Source organism: Mustela putorius, unplaced genomic scaffold (genome assembly GCF_011764305.1).
Source record: "Mustela putorius furo isolate JIRA1106 unplaced genomic scaffold, ASM1176430v1.1 tig00000139_pilon_pilon_pilon, whole genome shotgun sequence".
Classification (NCBI taxonomy): domain Eukaryota; kingdom Metazoa; phylum Chordata; class Mammalia; order Carnivora; family Mustelidae; genus Mustela; species Mustela putorius.
In genome coordinates this window covers 10,931,336-10,956,303 of record NW_025421293.1, presented here as the reverse complement: position 1 = coordinate 10,956,303, position 24,968 = coordinate 10,931,336, and the positions used below count along the sequence as shown (strand labels likewise).

The window sequence follows — 24,968 nt, the reverse complement described above, 5'->3', positions numbered from 1 at the left end:
CCCCATCTCCCCAGCATCTGACAGGTGCAAAACCAGCGTGCCCCCACCCGCACCAGTGCTTGCAGACTCCTCCAGCTCCTCCCTGTCCCCCCGCAAGAAAAACAAGCCCTAGAAATGAAGGTTTCCCGTGGCCCAAGATTTTTAGGTGAGACAAGGAACACATACCCCAGGAGGTTGTTCGAGCTCTCAAGAATTCAAGTATTACAGTCATATGATTCAAGGATTTATTAAGTCATACATGCAAAACATACCGCTAATTGCATTAGCAAAAGATCAATGTAAAAACACTCCACGATTCTGCAACTGTCAATTTAAAAAATGTTGTTCTAGTGGTTGAGAGGTCCAACCTTGTATTCTTGCCAGCGGGTAAGCTGTACAGAACGTGATTAGCACGAGCACGGGCTCACGGAACCCCACAGACCCGAGGGGACGTGGTCAGGCAGAGCGAGAGGTGTGTGTCCAGGGGGGTGAGGCAGAAGGGAGGGCCAGCATTAGTCAGGGTACAGTACTGGTGATCTGGCAAGACAGTGATGTTAAGAAAGTTCATAGTTTAGGAATATCTAAAATATTTCAAAAACTATAAAGCGGCAACACATGATTTTTACACCTAGTTACTAGAAAACTAAGGAAAGCGCTTATTAGCTCTGAATAAAGTAACAAGGAAACAGGAATGCACTTTTACTAATCTACAAAAAAAATTTCTAATGTATTATCAGAAAGATTTTATAATACAAGGAGGCATATTGCTCAATAAGAAGGGGTTCTCTAAGAAAAGCGCTAAGTGAGCAACTATGGGAACGACCAGTTCAAAGATGAATTAAATGCCCAATTTTAGGAGGGATGGTAGGTCTAAGAAAAAAGGAAAAGTTTAAAACACTTAGTGATAATACCGACCTTTCTTCATCTTTTACTGCACTGGACAGAAATTAACCTTTACTGTTTTTACCCGTGACACTTTTACTCAGTTTCATTAGGACATGTACAATGTAGTGTAAATTAACCTCCGTATTTTGTCAAAATACTGTCTTCGTTCTTTGATCGCCCCACGTGCTGCGCACCCCCGGCCGGAGTGGACACTCGGCCCGAGGGACGTGGGCGGAAGGGCTCTGTTCAAAATCTCAGCAAAAGCGAATACACTAACTCTTTCCAAAAAAGTCTCACCACAAAATCTAAGAGAGGGACCTGAAGAGTTGAGTCACTACACTCACTGCGTGAGGACTGACAGTACAGTGTTGGCAGGCGGCGCGGGGTCAGAGGGCGGCGGGGCGGCAGCTCGGGAACCAGGCCGGGCCACCTCCTACCGCAAACGAGCGCGCGTCTGCGGGTGCAAACCGGGGATGCCGGCTCTCCTGAAAGACACAGGTCTTGAACGGTTTAGTGCTTAGTGTTCTCAGCACAACAGCGCAACTTAGTTCGCAAGGTATTTTGGCAACTCTTAATCTGAGCAAGAATAGGGGCTTTTGAAAAATAAGGCTTTAAGAAAGCTTCCCATTTTAGGGCTAAATTTTAATATAATGTGAAAGTTTGAAGTCTTACACTTTAAACAAACAAAACCTAAAAATTACTGATTGGTTCAAAATGGTTTTTATGGAAAAACTAATCTGTAACAAAAACTTGGCATTGAGTGCGAAGGCTCCACCATTTTTGAGCAAAGCGTACAAAGGTTCCGAGGGGGACAGGGCGGGGGTGGGGGGAGCGGGCGGACATTTACAACAGCAGGCATTTTCTCTTCCTCTTCTTGACGGGAGGGGGGCAGAGAACCGCTCGGATCGCTTCGTCAAACACTGTCTTGAGGCCTCGCTGCGTGAGCGCTGAGCACTCCAGGTATTTTACTGCACCTGCCGAGAAACACAGCCTCGTACTGCCACGGGGCCACGGCCCGCCAAGCACGCGCCTGCCCTTCCGGCCACCGCGAGGGCAGGGAGCGGCTCCCCAGGCCCTGCCTCCTGCCAGCCCGCCAGGAGCAGCAGAGCAACACCTGAGGTGCGCCCCAGCTCCTTAAGGCTCACCCCGAGGGCCTTGGCTGGCTGGCTCCCCAGAAGACAACAGAGCTGGAGTCAGAAAGACTCGCGCTCTCCTTGCCCAGACTGGACTCCCATCTCTGCCCCAGAAATAAAGGCACAGACAAAGCAGATGTGACAACGCAGGTGTCCTACCGATCTCCTTAGCCATGGCCAGACCCTGCGGGTAGGTGATGGGAGTCAGCTTCTTTTCCTTCAGCTTCTCAATCGTGTCTTTGTCGTCCCTGAGATCAAGTTTAGTCCCCACCAAGATGATGGGGGTGTTGGGACAGTGGTGTCGCACTTCGGGGTACCACTAAAAGGGAGAGAGGAAAAAAAAAGTCACAACACACTCCCTCCATAATGAGCATCCTCCACCTAAATCTCACTTCCACAAGTGCCAAACTGAGTCAGCCACCCCGCTCACCCCCTTGCAACCTTCCAGAACCATGAGCCCACCTATCGGCATTCGGTTAGCAAGCTGGGGGCCCGAGACCAGCGAGCCTACAGCAGAGGCTCTGCTCACCAGTAAGAGCAAGGGGAGAAGGGAAGGGAAGGGCCCCCTCCCAAAACAACGATCTGTTTGGTAAAACGAGTCAAGTTCTTAGATCATCTCCGAGAATCCTTCCTATTCAGCAGAGTCAACTGGGCGGAGGTCTAAGCTCTGCCACCCTGACCACCCCTGAACACGTCCCTGATTCCAACTGAAGGACATCCGGCCCCATCATGTTTCACTAGGGAGTATGTGAGATCCAGGAGTGCAAAGTCCTGGTCACCATTCTTATTAGATGAGCCGGACTCCGAAGTGCTCATTATTTTAACAAGGCACACAGCATTCCTCAATCAAACCCTGAAACTTCAGGACTCTACATAATAAAGTCAGAATTACAAGATCAATTTAAATAATTAAAACTCCTATCACTAAATAGTATTTTTACCTCCTGAGAATGGAATGAGATCATGAACCAAAATGTTTCTCTAAAATTTCCCCACTTACCTTTGCTCGAACATTTTCAAATGATGCAGGACTCACAAGAGAAAAGCAAATTAAGAATACATCCTACAAAAAGGAAACAGGGAGGCGTTTAGAAATGGTCTTACAATGACGAGTGTACTTCGCTTTGTAAATGCTGTTGGGAATCAATCATGAGACAAAACGCGTATTATGTACCAGCAGCTTGTGTCTAAAGCTCACTCCCCGGTTTCCCCTTCAATTCTGTCAGAAGGCTCCCAAAGCAGAGCCAGCACACAAAGCAGCCAGTTACTTGTGAGAGGAGGGGAGAAGATTTACTGGAATGTGCTAGAATTTACTGAATCCAGGGAGGCCTCAAACCAGACCCCTGAGAGGCTTCTTTAACATCATTCCCAACTCCCACTGGGAACTTAATGGCCCTATTTATATACCGGGACAAAACCAAGTGTCAAGATACCACACTCCGGTATTTCTGTAAAATGTGGTCTCAGTTTATCAAAAAACAGTCTATTTTAAAACCATTTACCACTGGCGTGCTTTTCCGTAAGCTCCCCATGTGCATGTTCAATAACGTTTAGTTTCCCTGGGCTGCTATTAAACTGCTTCCTTAAGAACTGCCCCCGGAGTCCCTGGCACAAAGTGGGGCGCGGCTGGTGGCTCTGCGAGCACAGCCAACCATGCAGGAGGACGCTCGAGCCCGGGAGGGGCGTCTTCCCGGCTGGCGGCTCCTCCAGCCCACGCAGGGTCTCTGGAGGACTTGCAGGCGGGGCCGCCGCGGCCCAAGCAGAGATTCAAAGGAAAGATCAGTGCTGAGGAAGTGCCTGGAAGAATTTCTGACTGACTGCAAGCCATTCGTCATTCTGTACGTAAAAAGTCAAATTTAAATATTTACCTGTATTCAAAATTGCCTAAGAGTTTCTAAAATGCTAGGTTTTTAAGACATTTTCCCGGAAAAAGGCCACTATGCTGCTTTGTGAAATGTACCCAGTTCCCAAGCTAACACTTGCAATTATCCCGCTGGTATCTCGTACCTGGAAAGGGAGAGAAACATCCCACACAACAGCTTTTTATAAATGACATTTTAAAAACGCTAGCGCATGCACCGGCTTGTCCCAGAATCACTGTGGCATCTGGGCACCTGATTCCATCATTTCCAAGCGAGGTTGGGTTAGCTCACCAGCACCACAGCCACGCCCCAGACAGGCCCGCTGCACCGGGACACCAAAGCGGGGGGGAGCCCCCGGCAGCCACGGTTAGTCCCACGCCGGCTCAAGCATGCGCTCCGGGGTCGGGGGGGAGCCTCCACGCCTCCATCTCCAACCCGCCCGGAGAGGCCCCTTCTGGGAGCTCCTGCTTTCCCTCGGCGGGAGGGGAGCGAGCAGTTCACAAACCGCTTTATTTCAAGCTAGTGGGTAAACTGTCTCGCTCTACTGAAAGCACATTTCATCAAGCAAAACCCAACCTTGAGTGAATTAAATACAGAACACTCAAGGAACGTGAGGCTCAACAGGAAATCCTGGGAGAACTAAGTGAAACGAGAGAACAGATAGAGCTTGAAACTGAGGTCGACTGAAAGTTTTACATACGGCAATCGGCTTGTCTTTGCCCCTGGACGTTATATCCTTACCATACGTTTCTGCAACCTAGTAATGCATGAGAACTTTGTTTCAGTTTAGTAAAAAGTGAGGAAAATAAAAGTTAATATAATCCATTATTTTTCCATCAGAATCCTGTCTCAACCTTCCCGAACGATCTGAAAGCGGATGATTATCTAACACCTACGATGCCAAATACCAAACCCTCCACCAAACCCTGTGAAGGTCAATGATGGTGGAGACACCAGGTCAGGCAAATACTGGGGGGCTGGGGGGAGCCACTCTTCCCTACCCCAGCAGCACAGAGGGCTCCTCGTCCAGCAGAAGATAAAACACACCCGAGGAAGCACACGGTCACGGCCAGTCATGAAATGTTAGCGAAGGTGTGTCCGTGGGCCGCCGCGGGTCCTCCCTAGCAACAGGCACACTTGGCAAAGACCTCCGTCCAAGCTCTGAGACATATGCCCAGCCAAAGCCACCGCAAATGGGAGAAGCACCTGTCTGAAAAAACAGGCTTCTGAGAGGAAAGGTGCCCCAGAAGCACGGCCAGGTATGAGAGCTGTGAAGGCCTCAAGTCTCCCGTACAGAAATGCTGGGAGGGCGGTTTGAATTTGGGGTCCTGCATTACTGGACTGAACAGCACTGCCACACTGGGACCTTTCATCACCCCCCCGGCCCCCACCTCTCTGGATGGGACCGCCCAGAAGGGACAGCATTTCTAGTGTTTACCACAGTGCTTTCAATTCACTCCTTTGTTCCAACAAAAATTGAAAGACTTGCTCTTCAAGCAACACAGAAACCTGCAGTTCTTCGAAGAGACAGATGGACAAGAGAATTGCTTTAATTTCATCTCACTCAAGCTTCTCTGATCTACAATTCTGAGAATATTAAAGTTGTTGTAACTATCCGGGTTTAATCTACAGCTGCTTTTGAAGCTGTGTGCCCCTGAGGCCTTGACATGAAGCCAAATCTTTGTGACACAGAGACTCATGGGCATCGGCCACGAAAACGCAGCTTCAATTCAAAATATCCTCCAACCACATCTGTTCTGCCCCTTTCAATTTTTAAGAACATCTTTTTTGATGAAAATACACGCTCTGCATCCTACATTTAACACCGGACCATCTGCCTGTTCCTTTCTCCTCCTTCCCCCACACAAAATAGGGCTTTAAAAAAATACTTCCAGGGGCGCCTGGGTGGCTCAGTGGGTTGGGCCGCTGCCTTCGGCTCGGGTCATGATCTCAGGGTCCTGGGATCAAGTCCCGCATCGGGCTCTCTGCTCGGCAGGGAGCCTGCTTCCTCCTCTCTCTCTCTGCCTACCTCTCTGCCTACTTGTGGTCTCTGTCTGTCAAATAAATAAATAAAATCTTTAAAAAAAAAAAAAAAATACTTCCAGGCGCGCCGGGGTAGCTCAGTCAGTGAAGCATCTTTCAGTTTCAACTCTAGTCATGATCTCAGGGTCGAGGGATCAAGCCCTGCATCAGGCTCCGCACTGCCTGCTTAGGATTCTCTCTCTCTCTCTGCCCCTCCCCATCCTCTAAAACAAACCAAACAAAAAACAAACCTAGCACTTCTAATAAATAAAAATAAATTAAAAACAAATAAAATGGGCTTCTGACACTTATCTCTTCCAGCAGCAATTCCTTCCAACCTTTACGTTCTACCCCAACACCCTGCGGAGTCCGTGCGGCTCTTTACGCCTGTCCTGGAGCCTCTTCATTCCACCAGAGCTGTCCTGCGTCACAGGCTCACCTTTCCTCCGGCTGAGACGCCGCCTTCCCTGTGCTGGCAGGGCACTCCTAACCACACAGGCTCCCACCGCGCCTGCAGAGACTTTATCGCTGCTCCTCTCGCTGGTCCAAACCACCGCCGCCCCCCGGTGTGTGGAGGGCATCAGCAAGAGCCGGGCCAGTTCGCGGCAGAGCGGCAGTGGGCATCCGGGGACAGCAGGCCGCTCCCAGCTCCCAATGCACCAGCACTGCTCTCGCCTCTCCTTTCTTCCATAGGCCTTCCAACCTGGTTTTCCTTCCAGGCTTGGAACATTTTTCACCACCGGCATTCTACAAACCCAGGCAAAAGAGCAGGATACACACGAGGCAAAGACACGGTGCCTGTGGCATCCATGGGGAGCAGCTAAGAAAACAAGCGCCGCAGAGAGGGGCAGCCCAAGCCCCAGGACGCAGCGTGGCGTGCGGCTCGGCTGCAGCAAGCTCCCGTGGGACGGGACGATCTCCCAGGATGCTGATGCCAGACTAAGTCCTACTGACCAGGCTGAAATGAGACCGAAAGTGAAGAAATAAAGAGAAGACCACAGTCTTGTCTGAGCACAGGTAACGGTCACTGTGCACACTGCAGAAACACCAAACATCCCCCTCTCCCAGCCCACAAGCCCATGTTGGCCCCAGTCACAGCTCCGGCCCGGCTTCATCCCCACCTTCTGGAGGAGATGGATTAGAGCACCCTAAAACTACCCTGCTTCCCGCCAGCACCCCATGCAGAGCAAGCCCCGCCTCCTCTAGCCCTCACGGGAATCACGCACCCCAGAGCCTCCAAAGCGTGTGTCTAGCGAGGGACACAGAGGCAAACCCCATCTGGTTTAGCCACAGGTGCATTCCTAGTGACCTCCGGCTGGAGGACACAGATCTGGTAACAGCCAACTTAACAAAGTAGAAAGCCATCTGAAAATCAAAGCAGCCAAGCTAAATGCTATTGTTTTCCTTCTGACCAATGTCCAGCGGTCTAGCCCTCCTCAGGCTAAGCTCGGCCAGAAGACAAGAGGCCCAGTGTGTCAGCGGCCAGTGGTCCGGTGGGGCAACGTGAGCTTCGGAGACCCGCACAGAGCTCAGGTTGTGACTCTGGCCAGTCACACAGGTTCCCACTCACACCACTAAATCCAGGAACAAGAAGGCAAATACGGTGGGCTGGACATGATGCACAGCGCTGCGCCTGAGCACTGCACGGAGCACACCGCGATGCAGAGCAGGCCACGGAAGGTGTGGGTGCAGAACTCAAGGTATTTTCAAAAAGAGAGTATAAAGGTAATTTATTCAAGGATAGAAGAGCCTAAATGATTACTTGACAAAAACAGAACTGTGAAGGACAGTTTCTACTCCATCTTTCAGAGAATGAAGTAGAAACAGATGCCTTACACAGATCCCACTTCGCTTCCTGGAGCCAGCCCACAAACAAAGACAGCAGCGTAAATGACCACAGGAAACAGAACGTCAGAGCGGAGATCTGGGGAAGCCGTCGCCCATGGGCCCTTCGGGTTCCAGTCAGGGAAGAGCCACATAAACGGGCCTGCAGACCAGAGTCAACAACCGGAGACCAAGTTCAGTTGGTGCCAAGTTCAGAAGGGGTCCCCTCTGGCAGCCCGGAACCACCAGGCCTATCCCCCAGGAGTCAAGATAACCTTCTCAGCCCCAAAGGAGTCCAGAAGGAAGTCTTTCACTTCCAGATTGCTGCTCTCCCCTCTTTGCTCTAAGCACCACGACATCCCCTATGCCGGTGTGTGGTGTTATACCCTGTGTGGGAGGCACCTGAGCAAGAATCATGCCATACCCCCTTTTACACATCCAAGTATCTGACAGGAAAACAGCACGTTACACAGATGGGACATGAAGAGTTTAGAAGTCCTGCCCCAGAAGGACCACACCCCACCCCCTTGGCTGTCAGGCCCCATACCTTGTGGCTTGCTTCGGTCTGTTACTGGACCTACTGTTCTCTCGGTAGAGAGTGGGAATATGGCCAAGTCACCTTTGACTTACTGTGAGTGACTCCCTCAAAGAAAAAGGCCCCACCCTGCCGGGACCCCTTGAGTCACAGGAGGTGGTTCTCATTTCTCAGAAAGGACACCCCGCCCTTCCAGATATATCCAGTGGGTTGGAAACTCCTATTCTACCAGTCAACAGCTTAGCAAATCCACTGAAAATCCAGAATTATCAAGCATCCATTGGGTCATTTTTAGCTGGAGATTAACTGAGATACCACTCACTCAGCCCTCCCATTTTATAGTTCTGTTCTTTGTTTGGACCGCTACTGTAATTCAGCTAAAGGACAATCCCAAAGATCCACAGCTTAAAGAGATTGTATCCGGTAATTCCTCCAGGAGGAAATAAATACAAAAGACAGTGACTACTGCATAGACAAGCTGTACTCAAAAGCTTAAAACTAAAGAAGGGGGAGGGGCCCCTGGGTGACTCAGTCCATTTAGGGTCCTGAGCACCCGACCCTTGATTTTGGCTCAGGTTGTGATCTCAGGGTCATGAGACTAAGCCCCACACAGGGGCTCTATACTCAGTGGGGCGTCTGCTTGAAGATTCTCTCTGCCCCATCCCCCATCTGTGCACGCGCAAACTAAGTTTAGGGGCACCTGGGTGGCTTGGTTGTCTCTGACTTTTGGTTTTGGCTCAGATTGTGCTCTCAGGTCTTTGGGCTCTGTGCTGAGCACAGAGTCTGCTTGGGATTCTTCCTCTCCCTCTGCCTCTGCCTTCCCCTGCTCTCACCCTCTTTCTCTCTCATATGAATAAATCTAAAAAATAAAAAATAAGTCTAAGACTATCACTACTAAATAGGAAGTTTAAGGAAAAAAAATGGGGGTAGACTGGAAATGACTGGTTGTTTTCACCAACGCTAACACGCACCCCATGCCCACCTCCACACCCTCCAAGACCGTGATGTGCACCCAAGGGTCAACGCCTGCTTTCTCCAGGATGTCTCCTTGACCCTGACTCTCTGGTCCTCCCGGCTTGCTGAGAGCACGTACAGCAACTTCCATTCACTAGGCCCCATCCACACTGACCCGAAGAGCTCTCCAGATCTGCAGCTCTTCACAGCACCCGCACTGCGGTGTCTGTGATGTGCCTGGACTGTTCTGGGTGCTTTACACAGACCGCTCATCTAATCCTATGAGGAAACAGTTCATGACTAGGACCGTGAAGAAACCTGCCAGGGTCACAGAGCTAGGAGGCGAGAGCACGGGATTTCAACCCGCAGAATTCGCTCCACTGCCTCTAGTGTGTACTCCTTCGGCCACTGAGTCACCGAGTCTCTTTAAAAGTCTTTACTGTTAAAATGATGAACAAACACGTAACAAGATAAGCAAATGGTACAAACAAGACAAGTGCTTATTTTAAGAAAAGGGCTTCTAAGTGTATTTTCACCAGCTATGGACCTGACTCGCTTTGGTATATACATCATTTAGTTGTCTAGAATGGAAGCAAAGCTAATCTCAAAGTTTTTCTGACTGGACACAGTGGACATATTTTTACAAAACTGAAGATTTAGGCACTGGGTGCCTGGGTGGTTTAGCTGGTTAAGAGATTGCCTTCAGCTCAGGTCATGGTCCCAGAGTCGCGGGATCAAGTCCCCCATCAGGGTCCCAGCTCTACAGGGAGTCTGCTTCTCCCTCTGACATTCTCCCCTCTTGTGTTCTCTCTCACTGTCTCTCTCTCAAATGAATACATAAAATCTTTTTTTTATATAATTTTTAAGATTTTATTTACTTATTTGACAGAGAGAGAGAGATCACAAGTAGGCAGAGAGGCAGGCAGAGAGGGAGGGGGAAGCAGGCTCCCCACTGAGCAGGGAGCCCGGATGTGGGGCTCATCCCAGGATATTGCGATCATGACCTGAGCCAAAGGCAGCCGCTTAACCAACTGAGCCACCCAGGTGCCCCAATACATAAAATCTTAAAAAAAAAAAAGGATGATTTAGGTACTAAAGCCATAGAAAGATGAGCATGTGCTAAACCCAAAGACAAGTCATTAACTTGATTTTTAAAAGCTCCGTGGTACCAAACTGTCACAAAACAAACTGACCTTGCAACTAATTCCTACTGAAACCGGTCTGCAAGAATAACACAGGACCTATTTCATACGGTGGTCCTGAAATTGTGATAAGAGCAGGTCAACACACGACACCACACTCAGTAACCAGTAATGCTAAAAAGGAAACAGACAAATCCTTGGTCTGCATCTAGGACATTCAACTACTGAACTTAACCGTGCTACTACTTAATACACCCAAAAGATGGCAGTACGGCTGGCCCTTGAACAACGCAGGAGGGTAAGGGCACTGCCGTGCCCCCCCATGCAGCCAAAAACTCCAGGTATTACTCTGACTCCCTGAAAACTTTTTAATAAAACACCTGCTGTTGACTGAAGTCTTACTGATAACGTGACCAGTCCATTAATATATGTTCTGCAGGGGTGCCTGGGTGGTTCAGTGAGTTAAATCCTCTGCCTTCAGCTCAGGTCATGATCCCAGGGTCCTGGGATCGAGCCCCACATCGGGCTCTCTGCTCAGTGGGGAGCCTGCTTCCTTCTCTCTCTCTGCCTGCCTCTCTGCCTACTTGTGATCTCTGTCTGTCAAATAAATAAATAAATAAAAATCTTAAGAAAAAAAAAAATATATGTTCTGCACGTTAAGTGTAAAACCCACCACATTCCTACACTAAAGTAAGCCGGAAAGAATGTTACTAAGAAAATCTTGAGGAGCAAATATACTCACAGTACTGTAATGTATTTATGGAAAAAAGTCCTAGTCTGAGTGGACCTCTGCAGACCAAACCTGCATGTTCAAGTGCCGACTGTGTAAGCAAACCCACAAGTGATTTGCACCTATAGTCAAAATTATACATTCAGAAGGACGCATTAAAAATCAGCCGTGATCCTTACTGTTTGCGGATAGGATAAGGGACGTAATCGGTCATAATCTTCTTGTCCAGCTGTATCCCATAAGCCCAAGTTCACCGGTTTTCCATCTACCATAACATTCGCAGAGTAGTTGTCAAAGCTGCAGAGGAGAGAAAACACGGTCAGTCCACAGCCCCAGAACATTAGGCACAGGTTGCGGTCTTGAATTACTGTTGTGGGGAGGGTCCCGGAGGTTTGCCAAGGCCAGGAGTGGCCTGGAGGCTGCCAGGCCAGATATACCAGCACACATGCATGAGGAGGTAAGAAGTGGAGGGAAAACGGACTGTGGTGTAAGGAGAAAAACACGCACCTGGAGAAACGCCCAAGAAACAAAGGACAAGCTATTCCATTTAACTAGAACAAGTTACTGTCAAGCAACCGAAAACCTTTTTTAAGATTTTCTTTATTTATTTGACAGAGAGAGATCACAAGTAGGCAGAGAGGCAGGCAGACAGAGGAGGAAGCAGGATCCCCACTGAGCAGAGAGCCCGATGCGGGGCTGGATCCCAGGACCCTGAGATCATGACCTGAGCCGAAGGCGGCGGCTTCACCCACTGAACCACCCAGGCGCGCCCCAACCTTTGCTTTTAATAAAGAGAAAATTGAGATTTTTCTCCTCCTGCAGCGCCTGGGTGGCTCCGTCTTTGCCTTATTTAAATTCAAACTGGTTAAGTGTCTGCCTTTGGCTCAGGTCATGTTCTCCGGGTCCTGGGATGGAGCTCTGCTCCATTAGGCTCCCTGCTCAGTGGGAAGTCCGCTTCTCCCTCTGTCCCTTTCCCTGCTTGTGCTCTCTCTGTCCAATAAAAATAAACAAGTAATTAACCAATTAAAAAAAAAAGAAAAGCACAAAAAAGCAAGAAAGAAAAAAAGCATTTTTCTCCCCAGGAAGAAAGAAAGTATAAAATTAGGCCCTCTTTCAAATCCCACTTGTTGACTTCATTCATGTACGTATCAGACTCCTCTTCAACCAGGTGCCACACCACAGAGCCACACCACAGTGCTTCCAGAACACCCGCACTGAGTGCAGGGTGATAATCAGTCACCTGGTCATCCAGGCCTGCTACCAAAGTGCCATGGTAACACAAAACAAATGTGATTTGAAAACCTCTAGTGTAACGTTTCCAGAGGGAGTGCACCGAATTACACACATACTTAAATTAACTTGAAGGGGCCATGCAAAAAACAGTTAATGATAAGAGACAACCCAAAAGCCTGTCTGACAGGCGGAAAATAAGGTGAACATTAAAAAAAGGGGACAGGGGGCGCTCACCTGGGTGCTCAGTTGGTTAAGTGTCTGCCATCAGCTCAGGTCATGATCCCGGGGGGGTGAGGGGGGTCGTGTGACTGAGCCCCATGTTGGGGTCCCCGAACAGCAGAGAATCTGCTTCTCCCTCCGCCCCAAACCCCCACTCATGCCACATCGCTCTCTCTCAATTCAGAATTCATTTTCGCATACACTCAACACTAAACCTAGGGTCTTGCTACACTGCAACAGCAAAATCAAGGTCTGAGCAAGCCTCCAAAGTGGCTTACAGAACAGAATGACAACTAGATCTCATGAAGAAAAAGCCTCACATCTTGCAATTCTGCTTCCATGAGAAAAGGAAAAATTATTTAATAAACTATATTCAATAAATAATAACTATTCAATAAACAGTAACAGAATCAGATGCCTGCCTCCCACTATATAAAGAAAGAAAAAATTCTAAATGAATTCAAACTTTAGCCACAAAGTGAAAACTCTAGACACAAAAATCTAGAAAACCTACTAGAGGATATTTTTGCATCACTTAAGTAGGAATGGTCTTTTTTTTTTCTTAAAGATTTTATTTATTTGACAGAGAGAGAGATCATATGTAGGCAGAGAGGCAGGCAGAGAGAGGTGGGGGGAAGCAGGCTCCCCACCGAGCATAGAGCCCTATGCAGGGCTCAATCCCAGGACCCTGAGACCATGACCTGAACCGAAGGCAGAGGCTTAACCCACTGAGCCACCCAGGCGCCCCAGGAATGGCCTTCATAAGACAGACCTAAAACTCCATGAAGGTGGAGTGGCATGTTCACATAAAAATGCCAAACTTTCTTTATGGCAAAAGGCCCCCTATAACGAAGTTCAATGACAAATGAGACAGAGAGATTCATATTTCTTATGTACAAAAGTTCCATCAGTTAGAAAAAATTTCGGTACAAAAACAAGCAAAGGATTTCTGCAGGCCATTCAAAGATTGCAAACGGACAGCGAACATTCACAGGACCTTAAACTCACTGGATCAGAAATGCAAATGAGAAGATAACTTTTTTCAACACCTGTTCCCCACAGTCCAAGTTGAGGGGGCCACTTTAGTCACAGCTGGTCCAAGTGACAGCCTTTTGGCAGCAACTGGGTAGTATCTACCAAAAACTTAAACAACCATTCCCTTTTGACTTGACACAATTCCACTTCTAAAAATCAATCACAGGTGCACAAAGACACGTGCAATGATGTTTAACACAGCAAATTTAAAAGAAAAAAAAAAGAGAGAGAAAGAGAGAGACACCTAACGACCAGTGGTGATAGCACCAGTGGTGTTACCAGGTATTGTCAAAGTCACTGATAACAGGTAATGATTTAGCTCTACGTAAGTGTAGATTAGGGAAGTCCCTGCCATAAAACCAGAACATGCAGTTATGATCCCACCTCTAGGAAACTTTGGAGACCTCCTCAAAGTACGTGTTGTGTTGTGCTCGAGGAGGTCAACACATGTGGGACCCGCACGGTTTCCTCTCCACCTGCATGGCAGCCGTCCAGACAGAGCTGACAGCATGGCCACAGGGCGATACGTTATGAGGCTTGGCTATCGGGACTCCCTAGTAACCCCAGCATCAGAAAAGGACTTTTCCATCCCCACCCAATTCTGTTGCCAAGACGGAATAAGCAGCTCAGTAGCCAATTATGTCCTCCCATAACCGCCAACACACACCCAAGGTTTCAATTCCACAGCTTGATAACTCAATAGCGACCTGCAGCCATCTGATTCCCTGCCAGAAAAGGCCAACTGCAATCTAACAGCCTATTTCACGTTCCAGTTCCTTGATCCTTCACACATAGAGTCCGGAGAGCCAAATTTATCTAAAACTCTTACATTACCCAGTCTTCATATATCAGTTAGTTAACTTTGTTTCCTGAACGTCTAAAAACCAATTAAGAGGGCACCTGGGTGGCTCAGTGGGTTAAGGCGCTGCCTTCGGCTCAGTTCATGATCTCGGGGTCCTGGGATGGAGTCCCACATCGGGCTCTCTGCTCAGCAGGGAGCCTGCTTCCTCCTCTCTCTCTGCCTGCCTCTATGCCTACTTGTGATCTCTCTCTGTCAAATAAATAAATAAAATCTTAAAAAAAAAAAAATTAAGAAAGCTATGTGTTTTAAAAAAAAAAAAGAAAAGAAAAGAAAAAGAAAGCTATGTGTTGGGACGCCTGGGTGGCTCAGTCAGTTAAGCTGCTGCCTTCAGCTCCGGTCATGATCTCAGAATCCTGGGATCGAGTCCTGCATCGGGCTCCTTGCTCAGAGGGGAGCCTGCTTCTCTCTCTGCCCCTACCTGCTGCTCTGCCTGCTTGTGTGCACGCACGCTCTCTCTCTCTGACAAATAAATAAAATCTTAAAGAAAAAAAAAACAAAAAACTGTGTTTCATCACAATGAACTTTTTGAAGATTTTATTAATTTGTCAGAGAGAGAGAGAGGGAGAACATAAGCAGGCAGAGCAGCAGGCAGAGGCAGGAAGAGGAGGAAGCTCCCCGCTGAGCAAGGAGCCCAATGTGGGACTCGATCCCAGGACCCTGGGATCATGACCTGAGCCGAAGGCAGCAGCTTAACCAACTGAGCCACCCAGGCGTCCCTACATTACGTATTTTCTTTTCTTTCATTATGTATTTTTAAAAAGCCCAAGTACATGCCTTATAATTAGACTTAGGTGAATGTTTGGAAAGAAAATTAATCAGATCTGTTCCTGTGCAAATTAAGAATGCCTTTATAGCCAAACAATGGTCAAAGAAAAAAAAAAATCACAGACAAGTTAATTCCCAGTTTAACTCCATACTTACACAGTTTTAACTCCATACTTACACAGTGGGGATGTATTCTCCAGGAAATGCATTGGTTGTGTAACTGATCAGTAGGCAAGTTTTACCAACAGCTCTAGAGAGAGAGAAAAAAATGGTGTAAGTTGCTTAGTCACATGAACATAATCCTTTCATTACTGTTAAACTAACAGAAAAATCAAGGAGTATACACCAAGTACTTAGCATTAAATGGTTTCCATAATCTTTTACTTAACACTACATATTTTTATCCTGAAATTTATAATAAACTCGAATTTCTCAAATAGGAGCCTTCATGTTCTGTTTATGAGTATAGCATGAACATTCATGGTCAGAAACAGCTGTTCAAGAAGCCCAGGTTGAACAGGAACAAGATTTTTAAACTGAAATTCTCTCCTGTAAACATCTGTACCAGTTTTCCGTCCAAGATTCTTCAATCCTATCCTCAAATCATTGTGATGAATACTAATATGCAAACACAGCCTTCCTCTATAACTTCCACTTGGTTGCTAAGTAATGTATCTTGCAGACTCGGAGTGGTAGCTCAAACCCACCACCTTTGAAAGCCTTCCCTCTGGCATCAGTAATGACTGCTCTCTCTTAACAGAGTGCTTAGTCACTGACCACCACACACACAACTGTGAACCACAAAGAGCCACACAGAATTCACTTTAATTCATCCGTATTCATTTACCACCTCCCCAACCCCCATCCTCCCGTATCACCATAAGCTTTTAAAGCAACTAACAAAATATATTCCAGACATATTAATTAATGGCTCAAGAATGCTGGCATAAACTTCCAAACAGCTGCAAAGAGGAAAAAGTAGAAAAGAATCGTGTAGAATCCTCCAAAGACAGAAGGGCCTCCTGCACAACTGGTAGTGGGTACAGCGTACCATCAGGCAGAGGTCAGAATGGTGGTTCAAAGTTTCCCAATTGTCCGAAATGTTTTTTCATGACAATATCTCCTAAAAATTAGTATCACTGCACCCTTAGCCAAAAATGGTTTCCAAATATGACACTCTTATGGTGACTTCAAGGGCTTCTGAGAGCCTGTGTCCCTGGCTTAAGGATTCACTAAATGCTCTCCCTAAAGGAGCCCCTCTCCCTGAGGTCTCCTGTTGGCTTACCAAGGTCATGCCCGTCACACAATGAAGTTCTGGGTTTTAAGAGTTTGTTGCTCAATCTCAACTACTACGAATTAGGATTCACCATAAAGAAGTTAAGTGCTTTTCTAGTTTCGTAGCACCCTTAGCTGAAGGCAAAAACCTCTCAGCTAGGACAGAGGACAGGCCCATCCAGTCTTGCCAATACTTGTTTTATTCATATTATTATTAAAATAGGGCTTAAAAGTTGGAACTCCCCCACCCCCAAAGCCCTCTGCGGAGTCAAGCATTACATCATGAGGAAGTAGCTTCCAACTCTTAAAGGCTTTCTAAACAAAAATGACTCACTGGCCACACATTTTGTTAAAAGCTTAGAATGTCAAACCTGTACGAGCAGAAGGCTGAGATCTCTTCGTCCTCACCCTGGATTTGAAGCCCAGAGCCAGCTCTTTATCAGTTACTGGCTGGAATTGTTAGTAAGTTTCAACTTCCTCACACGTCAGTTTTCTCAACTATAAAAGGAATGCAAGACTACCAACTCTGTCACAAACTCCTGAAAGCATTAATTTTATTTCAATCTACACCGACAAAGTGTACACTATGCAAGGAAGAACTGTAGGAGCTGAAGATCCTGCCATGACCAAGACCTCAGGGAATCTGTGAGGTTAGGTAAAAAAGGAAGAATGCAGTCACTGCATAAAATTACAGATGTGCTAAGTGTTACTAAAGATGCTCTGGAGGGGCGCCTGGGTGGCTCAGGTTGGTTGAGCGGCTGCCTTTGGCTCAGGTCATGATCCTGGAGCCCCGGGATAGAGCCCCGCTTCAGGCTCCCTGCTCCACTGAAAGGCTACTTCTCCTGGTGCCCATGTACTAGCATGCTCGCTCTCTCCCTCTCTCTCAAATAAATAAATGAATAAAATCTTAAAAAAAGAAAAAAAAGATACTCTGGAAATGTACAGTAAAGGGATCTAACGTAGTCTTGGAGGGCCGACGAGGAAACTGCAATGTATACTGAAACTTAGAGAAGGAGTGGAGCCATTACAGGGGGAACATTCTAGGCAGAAGCAAGAGCATTTACGGCCAGGCCCAGAAGCAGCGTGGTACACCTATCGAACAAAGAAGGGGAAGCAGCAAAGGAAACTACGAGGAGGAAAGTACGAGGAGACCGCCATCTCTTCTGGCTAAGGGCATGGGACTTGATCCTACTTGGGAAGTCCCAGAAGATTTTCAGTTGCCAAGAAACCACTAAATTTGCATTTTTAGAAGCAGCCTCTGACTGCAGTGTGGAAAGAGGACAGAGGAAGGAAGCTGGGGCTGGAGGCAGGAAAACAAGAGTGGTGTGAACCAACAAGGGGGCTTCAGGGGGAAGAGAACTGGGCCATTTCAAGAGCTTCCCAGCCATGAAGCAGAACAAGATGAAGATGGCTCAGCCATGGATTACATGCGGTAGCTGAGGGAGAAGAGTAGAGTCTAAAGCCGTCACCAGTGAACCTCTTTTCAAAATTACAAATGTTGTATAAAAATGTTAATACATATTGCCTCTTAATGTCAAAAATAAGCAGCTATAAAGGTTTTAATGGTTAATATGCCGTAGTAGCATTTCCTTTAAGAGCCCGTCCTAAATCTCTTCCATACGTATGAAGAACAAAGCCATATTACTATAAATATGACCAACTTTGTTTTAAATACTCTAAAATTTCTTTATCCTGCAACTTCATCTTTAGCTGAGCCATCGTCTTTGGAAAGATTTAACTGTAAAGGAATTCAAGGTACTCGCATAATCTGACATTGACTGAATTTTTTTTTTAACCAATCCATTACAGTATTTGCTATAAATCTAAGTTCTATAAAAAATTATTAAATAATAAAATTTTGAACTTTTTTTTTAAGTAGGCTTCACACCCAATATGAAGCCCAACATGGGGCTTGAACTCACGACCCGGAGATCAAGACCTGAGATCAACCAAGAGTCTGACTCTTCACTGACTTGAGTCACCCAGATGCCCCTAAATTCTGTCTTTTTAATTAAGTACATGTCCAACCTTTGATTTATTTACTTAGTTTTTAAAAACAGACGAAAAGAAAAAAAAAACAGATAAAAAGAAGATGGTTATTTACCTCCCCTTAGTGTTACTTATTCACTCCTTTTAAACACACTCCACCATCAAACTCTACAGGCCAAAGTAAACAGGCTCAGGCAGTGAGAGCTCCTCACACAGAGGATGGAAGCCACATCTGGTCACAGCCCTAACTGATGTTGCCACAGGATCGCTGGAAGTTACGATCTCCTTTGGAGTTTCCAATTTTATATACTTAACTGCTCAGTTCAACCTCTTTTTAATCTTTGAAAGCTGCCATGAAGTTAACAAATGAACATGAGTCTACTGGAACAAAGTTCACATGAGTACATTTTTTTGGCCCGTGTCTCTCCTGCTCTATCTTGTAAAAATAACCAAGATTAAAGCACGAACTTATGTTCCTATTATGTTCTTGGTTTTTCCACCAGGAGAACTCTAAGGAAACTTTAAAAGTTGGGGTTAGACCTCAGTATTACCAAAATCTATAAACCAAATCTTAAGAAGCACAATCAATAACTCTGGAAACATGGTTAATCTTCTCATGTTAGAAAAGTAAGGGAGGGCACCTGGGTGATCTGACTCTTGATCTCAGGGGTGTCAGTCTGAGCCTAAGCTGGGTACAGACTACTTAAAAATAAAATCTTTACCCCCCCCCCCAAAAAAGGGAAGGGATACAGTATAGGAAGTTCAAAAATAAGAACTTTCTGCACTGACTCATTTAAAAAAGATACACGGGGGGAGGATGAGGGGGTGCCTGGGTGTCTCAGTCAGTTAAGGGCCTAACCCCTGGTTTTAGCTCAGGTCCATCTCAGGGTCATAAAATCGAAGCCCACGTCAGGCTCTGCACTAAGAGCAGGAATCCACTTGAGACCCTCTCCCTCACACTTGCTCTCTCCCTAAAATAAAATAAAATAATTTTTAAGGATTTACTTACTTGACAGAGATAGCACAAGTAAGGAGAGCGGCAGGCAGAGGGAGAGAGAAAAGTAGGCTCTGCTGAGCAGAGAGCCAGGTGCAGGGTTCGATCCCAGGACCCTGGAATCATGACCTGAGCTGAAGGCAGCGCTTAACCAATTGAGCTACCCAGGCGCACCAAGTAAAATCTTTTTTAAAAATAAAATAAAATTTAAAAAGATACACTGATTTTATTAACAGGACTGAAAGACCAGATTTCTCCAATCAGGAAATAAGAAACCCATATTACTGTCTAAAGTACCTAGATCTTGGGTCATCTGGGTGGCTCAGATGGTTCAGCATCCAACTCTTGGTTTCACTCAGGTCACGATCTCAGACTCTGGGCTCAGGGCTAGTCTGCTGGAGATTCTGTCTCTCCCTCTTCCCCTCCTCCCACTCCTGCCCTTGCTCTCACTCTCTGCCTCTCACCCTAAAATAAATAAAACTTTTTCAGAAAGTACCGAGATCTTAAAGATCTATTAACAGAATGTAGTGAAATGTGAATTCTATGTATTAAATACATATTCATATTTACTGCATAAATGAAAGACCCTAAATCAAAGTCCTCAATTTACCCTGTGAAATGGGGTTTGGGAACCCTCCAACTGCAGGGCCTTCAATAAATGCATAATCACGTAGAGAATAAATTCAGAAAATGCATGAACAGAGTAGTTTAGTGCTACAAAATCACAAACTCTAATCTGAAATTCTGATACTCTGTCACTAACAGGGGACACCACAATCAACTTATAGAAAACCATTATCACCATCGCAGGCTTCAATAAAAATTAAAAACCTATATAGTTTCAAAACCCCCCAAGGCTGAAGATGCTAGCTCTAAAAGTTCAATTCTGAAGTAGCCTTTAGTCTTTAGCCTGCTGCCTTCTATAACCACCAAGCCTAATCCTGGAGTACTTGCTATTTGGATCTGCAGAATATAGAGTTCAAAAACAAGAATTTTTATCTAACTACGTATCACCCCCATTCTCCTTCAAAATCAAATCCTCTTAAAATAAGCCCCCTAGGTGGCTCAGTCATTTATGGGTCTGCCTTTGGCTCAGGTCATGATCCCCTGGTCCTGGGAACCAGCGGGGAGCCTGCTTCTCCCTCTCCCTGCCATTCCCGTATGTGTTCTCTCCCTCTGTTAAATGAATAAAACCTTTAAAAAAAAAAAAAAAAAAAAAAAAAAGCTCTGATAATGGGGAAGATATGGGATAAGGAAATAGAGCAAAATATACAAAATCTAAGTAGCAGGTGTTCACTGCGTAATTCTTTCAACTTTTCTGTATGTGGGAAACTTTTCATATTAAGATGTGGGAGGAAAAATATTCCTCTGATGACATGTGGTAACTGCCTTGGTAGCAGGATTCCTGGTAAAACATCTCCTTTTTAGTAAGACTAAAATCACAAGAACTACCTGGTGGGTGATGCTGAGGTAAAAAAGTAGTTAAGTACTAATACATTCCATGATTAATGCAAAAGATTATAAAAAGTGGCTTTAAGATTTCTAAAAATTACTGTTACTCCTCTACTGAACCCAACCTCAAACTTTTACTAGGATTATCATTTTAAGGTTAAAAAAAAAACAAAAAACAAAAAAACGGAGGGGGGGGGAGCACCTGGGTAGCTCAGTGGGTTGAGCCTCTGCCTTCAGCTCAAGTCATGATCCCAGGGTCCTGGGATGGGGAGCCTGCTTCCCTCTCTCTCTGCCTGCCTCTCTGCTTACTTGTGATCTCTGTCAAATAAGTAAATAAAATGTTAAAAAAAAAAAAAAAAGACATTAAGTATAATTTTAACCATCAAGATCAGAGTCAAATAACAAACCAAATTTAGAAGCCTGTGTAGAATTCAAACACCTTTACAACAGGTCAAAAATATGGAACCCCATCCCTCAAGACAAAAATACAAAGATAATTCATGAAGCAGTTAATTCATGGTTCATACCTTCACTGATTATTCAATCGAAGTGAGTGGGGAGTAAGTAAGTGGTGTACATTCCTAAAAAGATGACATCATTGTGGAAGGTATTTCTCACACTCAACTAAAAAAATTCCTGGAGAGCAATGTCTAAATTAGACACTGGGCTGGAGACCACTAGCCCAATCAGGGGTGAACATAGGGGGGCTTCAAGTCACTCACTCCCAGTCAACGAAAGTCAAACACTACTAAAAATGGTTTAGAAATATCTGAATGTGAGATGTTGTCTTAACTAAGTAAAGCTGGGAGAAAATCTTGGGGGTAGAGATCCCCCAAATAAAAGTGACAGAACCTGTGTTCAGGAAGAGCTAGCAGAATTAGGACCAACAGAAGGATCTGCAGAATTAAAAAGTATCAAAATTTCATTTCATATTTTATACTCAATGCCAACTTAACTGCTACATAGAAAAAATCTATAGAGAATATAAGCTAATTGATCTTACTTATAATACAGCTATAACATAGCTTTTAACTGTACTTTCCGAGAATGTATTTTAGGTAAGCAAGCTTGCAATTTATTCAACTTCAATCAATTTGCCTTTATTGTTTAAACTGCCCTTAACAGTCTCAAATTCCATAGCACCGAGTTCTGTGCCCCACAAAATTCAGACCCACATTTACAGCTATCACAATTTTTCATTAAAAGAACATTCCAGCTATATCAACAAGCATGCTTTGTTTGGATAAAAGTAGAGTAATATTTTTGGTACGGAATATTATGTAATATTATGTATTTAAATTTCTGACTGAAGTCATGTTTGCTATATGCAATCCCTTATTTAAATAGAGGGGGCGCAGGGTGCCTCAGTCCATTAAGCATCTGACTCTTGGATTTCAGCTCAGGTCCTGATCTCAGGGTCATGAATTCAAGCCCCACGCTAGGCGTAAAGCCCACTTAAGTAAATAAAATTAAAATTAAAAAAAGAAAGTATTAGAGGGGGTACCTGGCTAGCTCAGTGGTGGAGCTTGTGCCTCGTGATCTCGGGGTCACGAGTTTGACCCCCACACTGGATGCAGAGATTACTTAAATGAGTAAATCTTTAAAAAAATAAATAGAACTTAAATTGTTTATTCCACTTCTAACAGAGCTTAGCCCCAGTCTACATCGATGTCAAACACAGTACGAAAAAAGCTGAAAACTTAGAGAATTGTGTTTTATGCCTTGCACTCCCCAGAGAGCCCAGCAGTGCCTCAAAGGAAGAGGAACAGCAACAGTATGAGGCTGGCTGTGGGCACGCACATAGCTGGGACCAAGCACGTCCGAGGCAGTTAGTATCCAGCATCTTGTTTAATCCTCCCAACTTCAACTTCAGGCCCCTGTCCTGGCGGATGAGTGATATGCCCAGGGTTTCCTGATTTGAAGGAGGGATCCAGATCCCACAGCAGACATTCAACAAGTATGTGACTAAGATAAAGAAGCTAATACGAATAGCAGAAGTCCCTAATCTGTAAGCATTAAATATATCTGCTACGCTTATGTTTTAGTTTCAGAAATTTTCAATTAACAATATTACATACTATGTTAGATACTAAATTGGCAGCAAGCTGACTTTAAAAAAAAAAGTATTATTTCATACTCTAAGCATACTGCTTCTGCATTTTTTATTTTTAAAGGAAATTCAGTGAGAGCATTCCTAAGACAAGGTGACAGACGTTAATTCATTACACGAAAGAATCAAGCTTCATTTAAGCCAATTTACTGATTTCCCTATTAAACTAACTAGCTGAATATTTTTTGCCCCAACTGGAAGTAAAGCTTTCTTCTGAAGAGTTTAAAAGACAAAAAAAAAAAAAAAAAAAAAAAACAACCATACCTATTCCTAAATAGGCGAAAGTTGTTATTTTTAGCTATACACACAGAACCATTAAGTGTTAACGTTTCATACAATGATTCTGACAAATCATACAGATGGGCACCTTTTAAAAATCAGCTCAACTGTCCTTGAATCTGAATTAGCGGCAGAAACAATTTCGAATGTCTAATTTACGACCGTCTAAATAAGCTAATTCACAACATGGGAGGCAAAAAAAGCCACATCAGCCCTAATGACAAGTTTGGGGAATATTAATGAAAAGGAAGAGCCATGCCAAAACTCTTCCTTCGACTTTACAAGACCTGAGAAATATATCAGTTGCATCCTGAGTTTGATGAAATTGATAGTAATTCTTGGAGCTTCCTTGTTACCCCTCAACACTACTCGAGCCCTGCTGAGATACAGGATTTTGCTCGCATTACACTGAGATATTTGTTTCTGGGAGAGAAAAAAAAAAAAAAAAAAAACTGTATAAGCCAAGTCTTGTCTTCCTCTAGGGCCTGTAACCACCACAGACAGTAATGAAAAGAAATGCCTTGAGTCACAGGGCAGCTCCGCTCAGGGAGCCTGTTCTGCTACATCCCATACCTAATGCAAGAAGCGAAAGCCAATTTTTTTTTTTTTTTTAAATAATGACCACACCACTTGCAGAGAAAACAACAGTCTTCATCACACCCAGCTCCTCGCAGTTAGAATCTCAAAAGTTTCTCCACGGAAAGAGCAAAAATGATCACACACCCCCCCCCCCAAAAAAAAAAATGTTTTTTTAAAGCAGCGAAATACAGCGGAAGATACCCCGTGGTCAATCAGTTTAGGGTCACCAAACCAGCCCAGGCATATATTCGTCAAGTCCTACGGACCTGACCGCCGGGACACACGGAAGCGCTTAACCGGGCTCGAGAGGGTGATGTAAAAAGCCCAGAAACGGTTCTTTTTTTTTTTTTTCATTTTTTTCCTTTTTTTTCTTACGAAAGGCAACTGCAAGCCCACCGATGGAGGGGCAGACCACCGAGGGTGGCTGGTGGGGTCCCCGCCCGGCGTGCAGCGGGCCCGAGAGAAGGCGGGAGGGTGGAGTTCACTTTTCCCTTCGGTGGCCGGTCGGCAACTCCCTCCCCCAGCAAAAATTTGAAAAAGAAAGAAAGGGGAAAAAAAGCCGGAACCAGGCCCGTGCCGTCTAGTCCCGCAGGGAAGTGAGTGGCGGCCCGCGCCCCACGCCCCGCGCCGCGGAGAAGCCAGCTCCCGGCCCGCGCCAGCGCGCCCGGCTCCGGCCCCGGCCCCGGCCCCCGCCCGGGCCCCCGGCCCCAGCCCCGACCCCAGCCCGGGCCCCAGCCTCGGGCCGCGCACTCACCCGTCTCCCACCACCACACACTTGATGGCCTGCATCTGGGCCGCTCGCTGGGCCGCGGCGGCGGCCGGACGCTGACGCGAGAAGCGGCGGACTCGGGGCGCAGCGGACGGGCAGGCGCGCGACTGCGGGCGGCAGGGCGCGGGGTGCCGGGGCCGCTGTCCACGCCGCCTCGCCCTCCGCCGACGGGAAGCCGGAGCCCAGCAGCGGCCACCACCCAAAGCTGGGGGAAAACTGCGGAGAAACAGGAAATGGCCGCTCCACTCACATCCGGTCTCCCCTCCCCCGCGCCGGCGCGCCGCTCCCAGGCTTTGGGGCGGGGCCGCTCCTGCCCGCGCGGCTCCCGGGCTTCCTGCTGG

General features: G+C 46.1%; 1 protein-coding gene across 2 annotated transcripts; it reads right to left on the bottom strand.

Moving 5' to 3' along the window:
• Nucleotides 1–210: 210 nt before the first annotated feature.
• Nucleotides 211–24,861, bottom strand: RAC1 (Rac family small GTPase 1). Of its 2 annotated transcripts, XM_045075128.1 has the most exons (7): nt 24,613–24,861; nt 15,359–15,430; nt 11,246–11,363; nt 4,560–4,616; nt 2,998–3,060; nt 2,157–2,316; nt 211–1,838 (listed from the first exon to the last, which is right to left on the bottom strand). In XM_045075128.1, exons 1-7 carry the CDS (start codon nt 24,645–24,647, stop codon nt 1,708–1,710), a joined length of 636 nt encoding a protein of 211 aa, XP_044931063.1. In that variant the 5' UTR covers nt 24,648–24,861; the 3' UTR covers nt 211–1,707. The 2 variants fall into 2 exon arrangements, with proteins under 2 accessions (XP_044931063.1, XP_044931064.1); XM_045075129.1 differs by lacking the exon at nt 4,560–4,616.
• Between the last annotated feature and the right edge of the window lie 107 nt (nt 24,862–24,968).

Excerpts from the sequence above, each read along its gene's own strand:
- RAC1 (XM_045075128.1), bottom strand. The coding sequence starts at position 24,647 with ATGCAGGCCATCAAGTGTGTGGTGGTGGGAGACGG. Across the intron at positions 4,617-11,245 it reads CCTTATCCTATCCGCAAACA|GTTGCAGAAACGTATGGTAA; the intron begins GTAAGGATCACG and ends ATGCATTACTAG. Across the intron at positions 2,317-2,997 it reads TTGAAAATGTTCGAGCAAAG|TGGTACCCCGAAGTGCGACA; the intron begins GTAAGTGGGGAA and ends TCTCCCTTTTAG.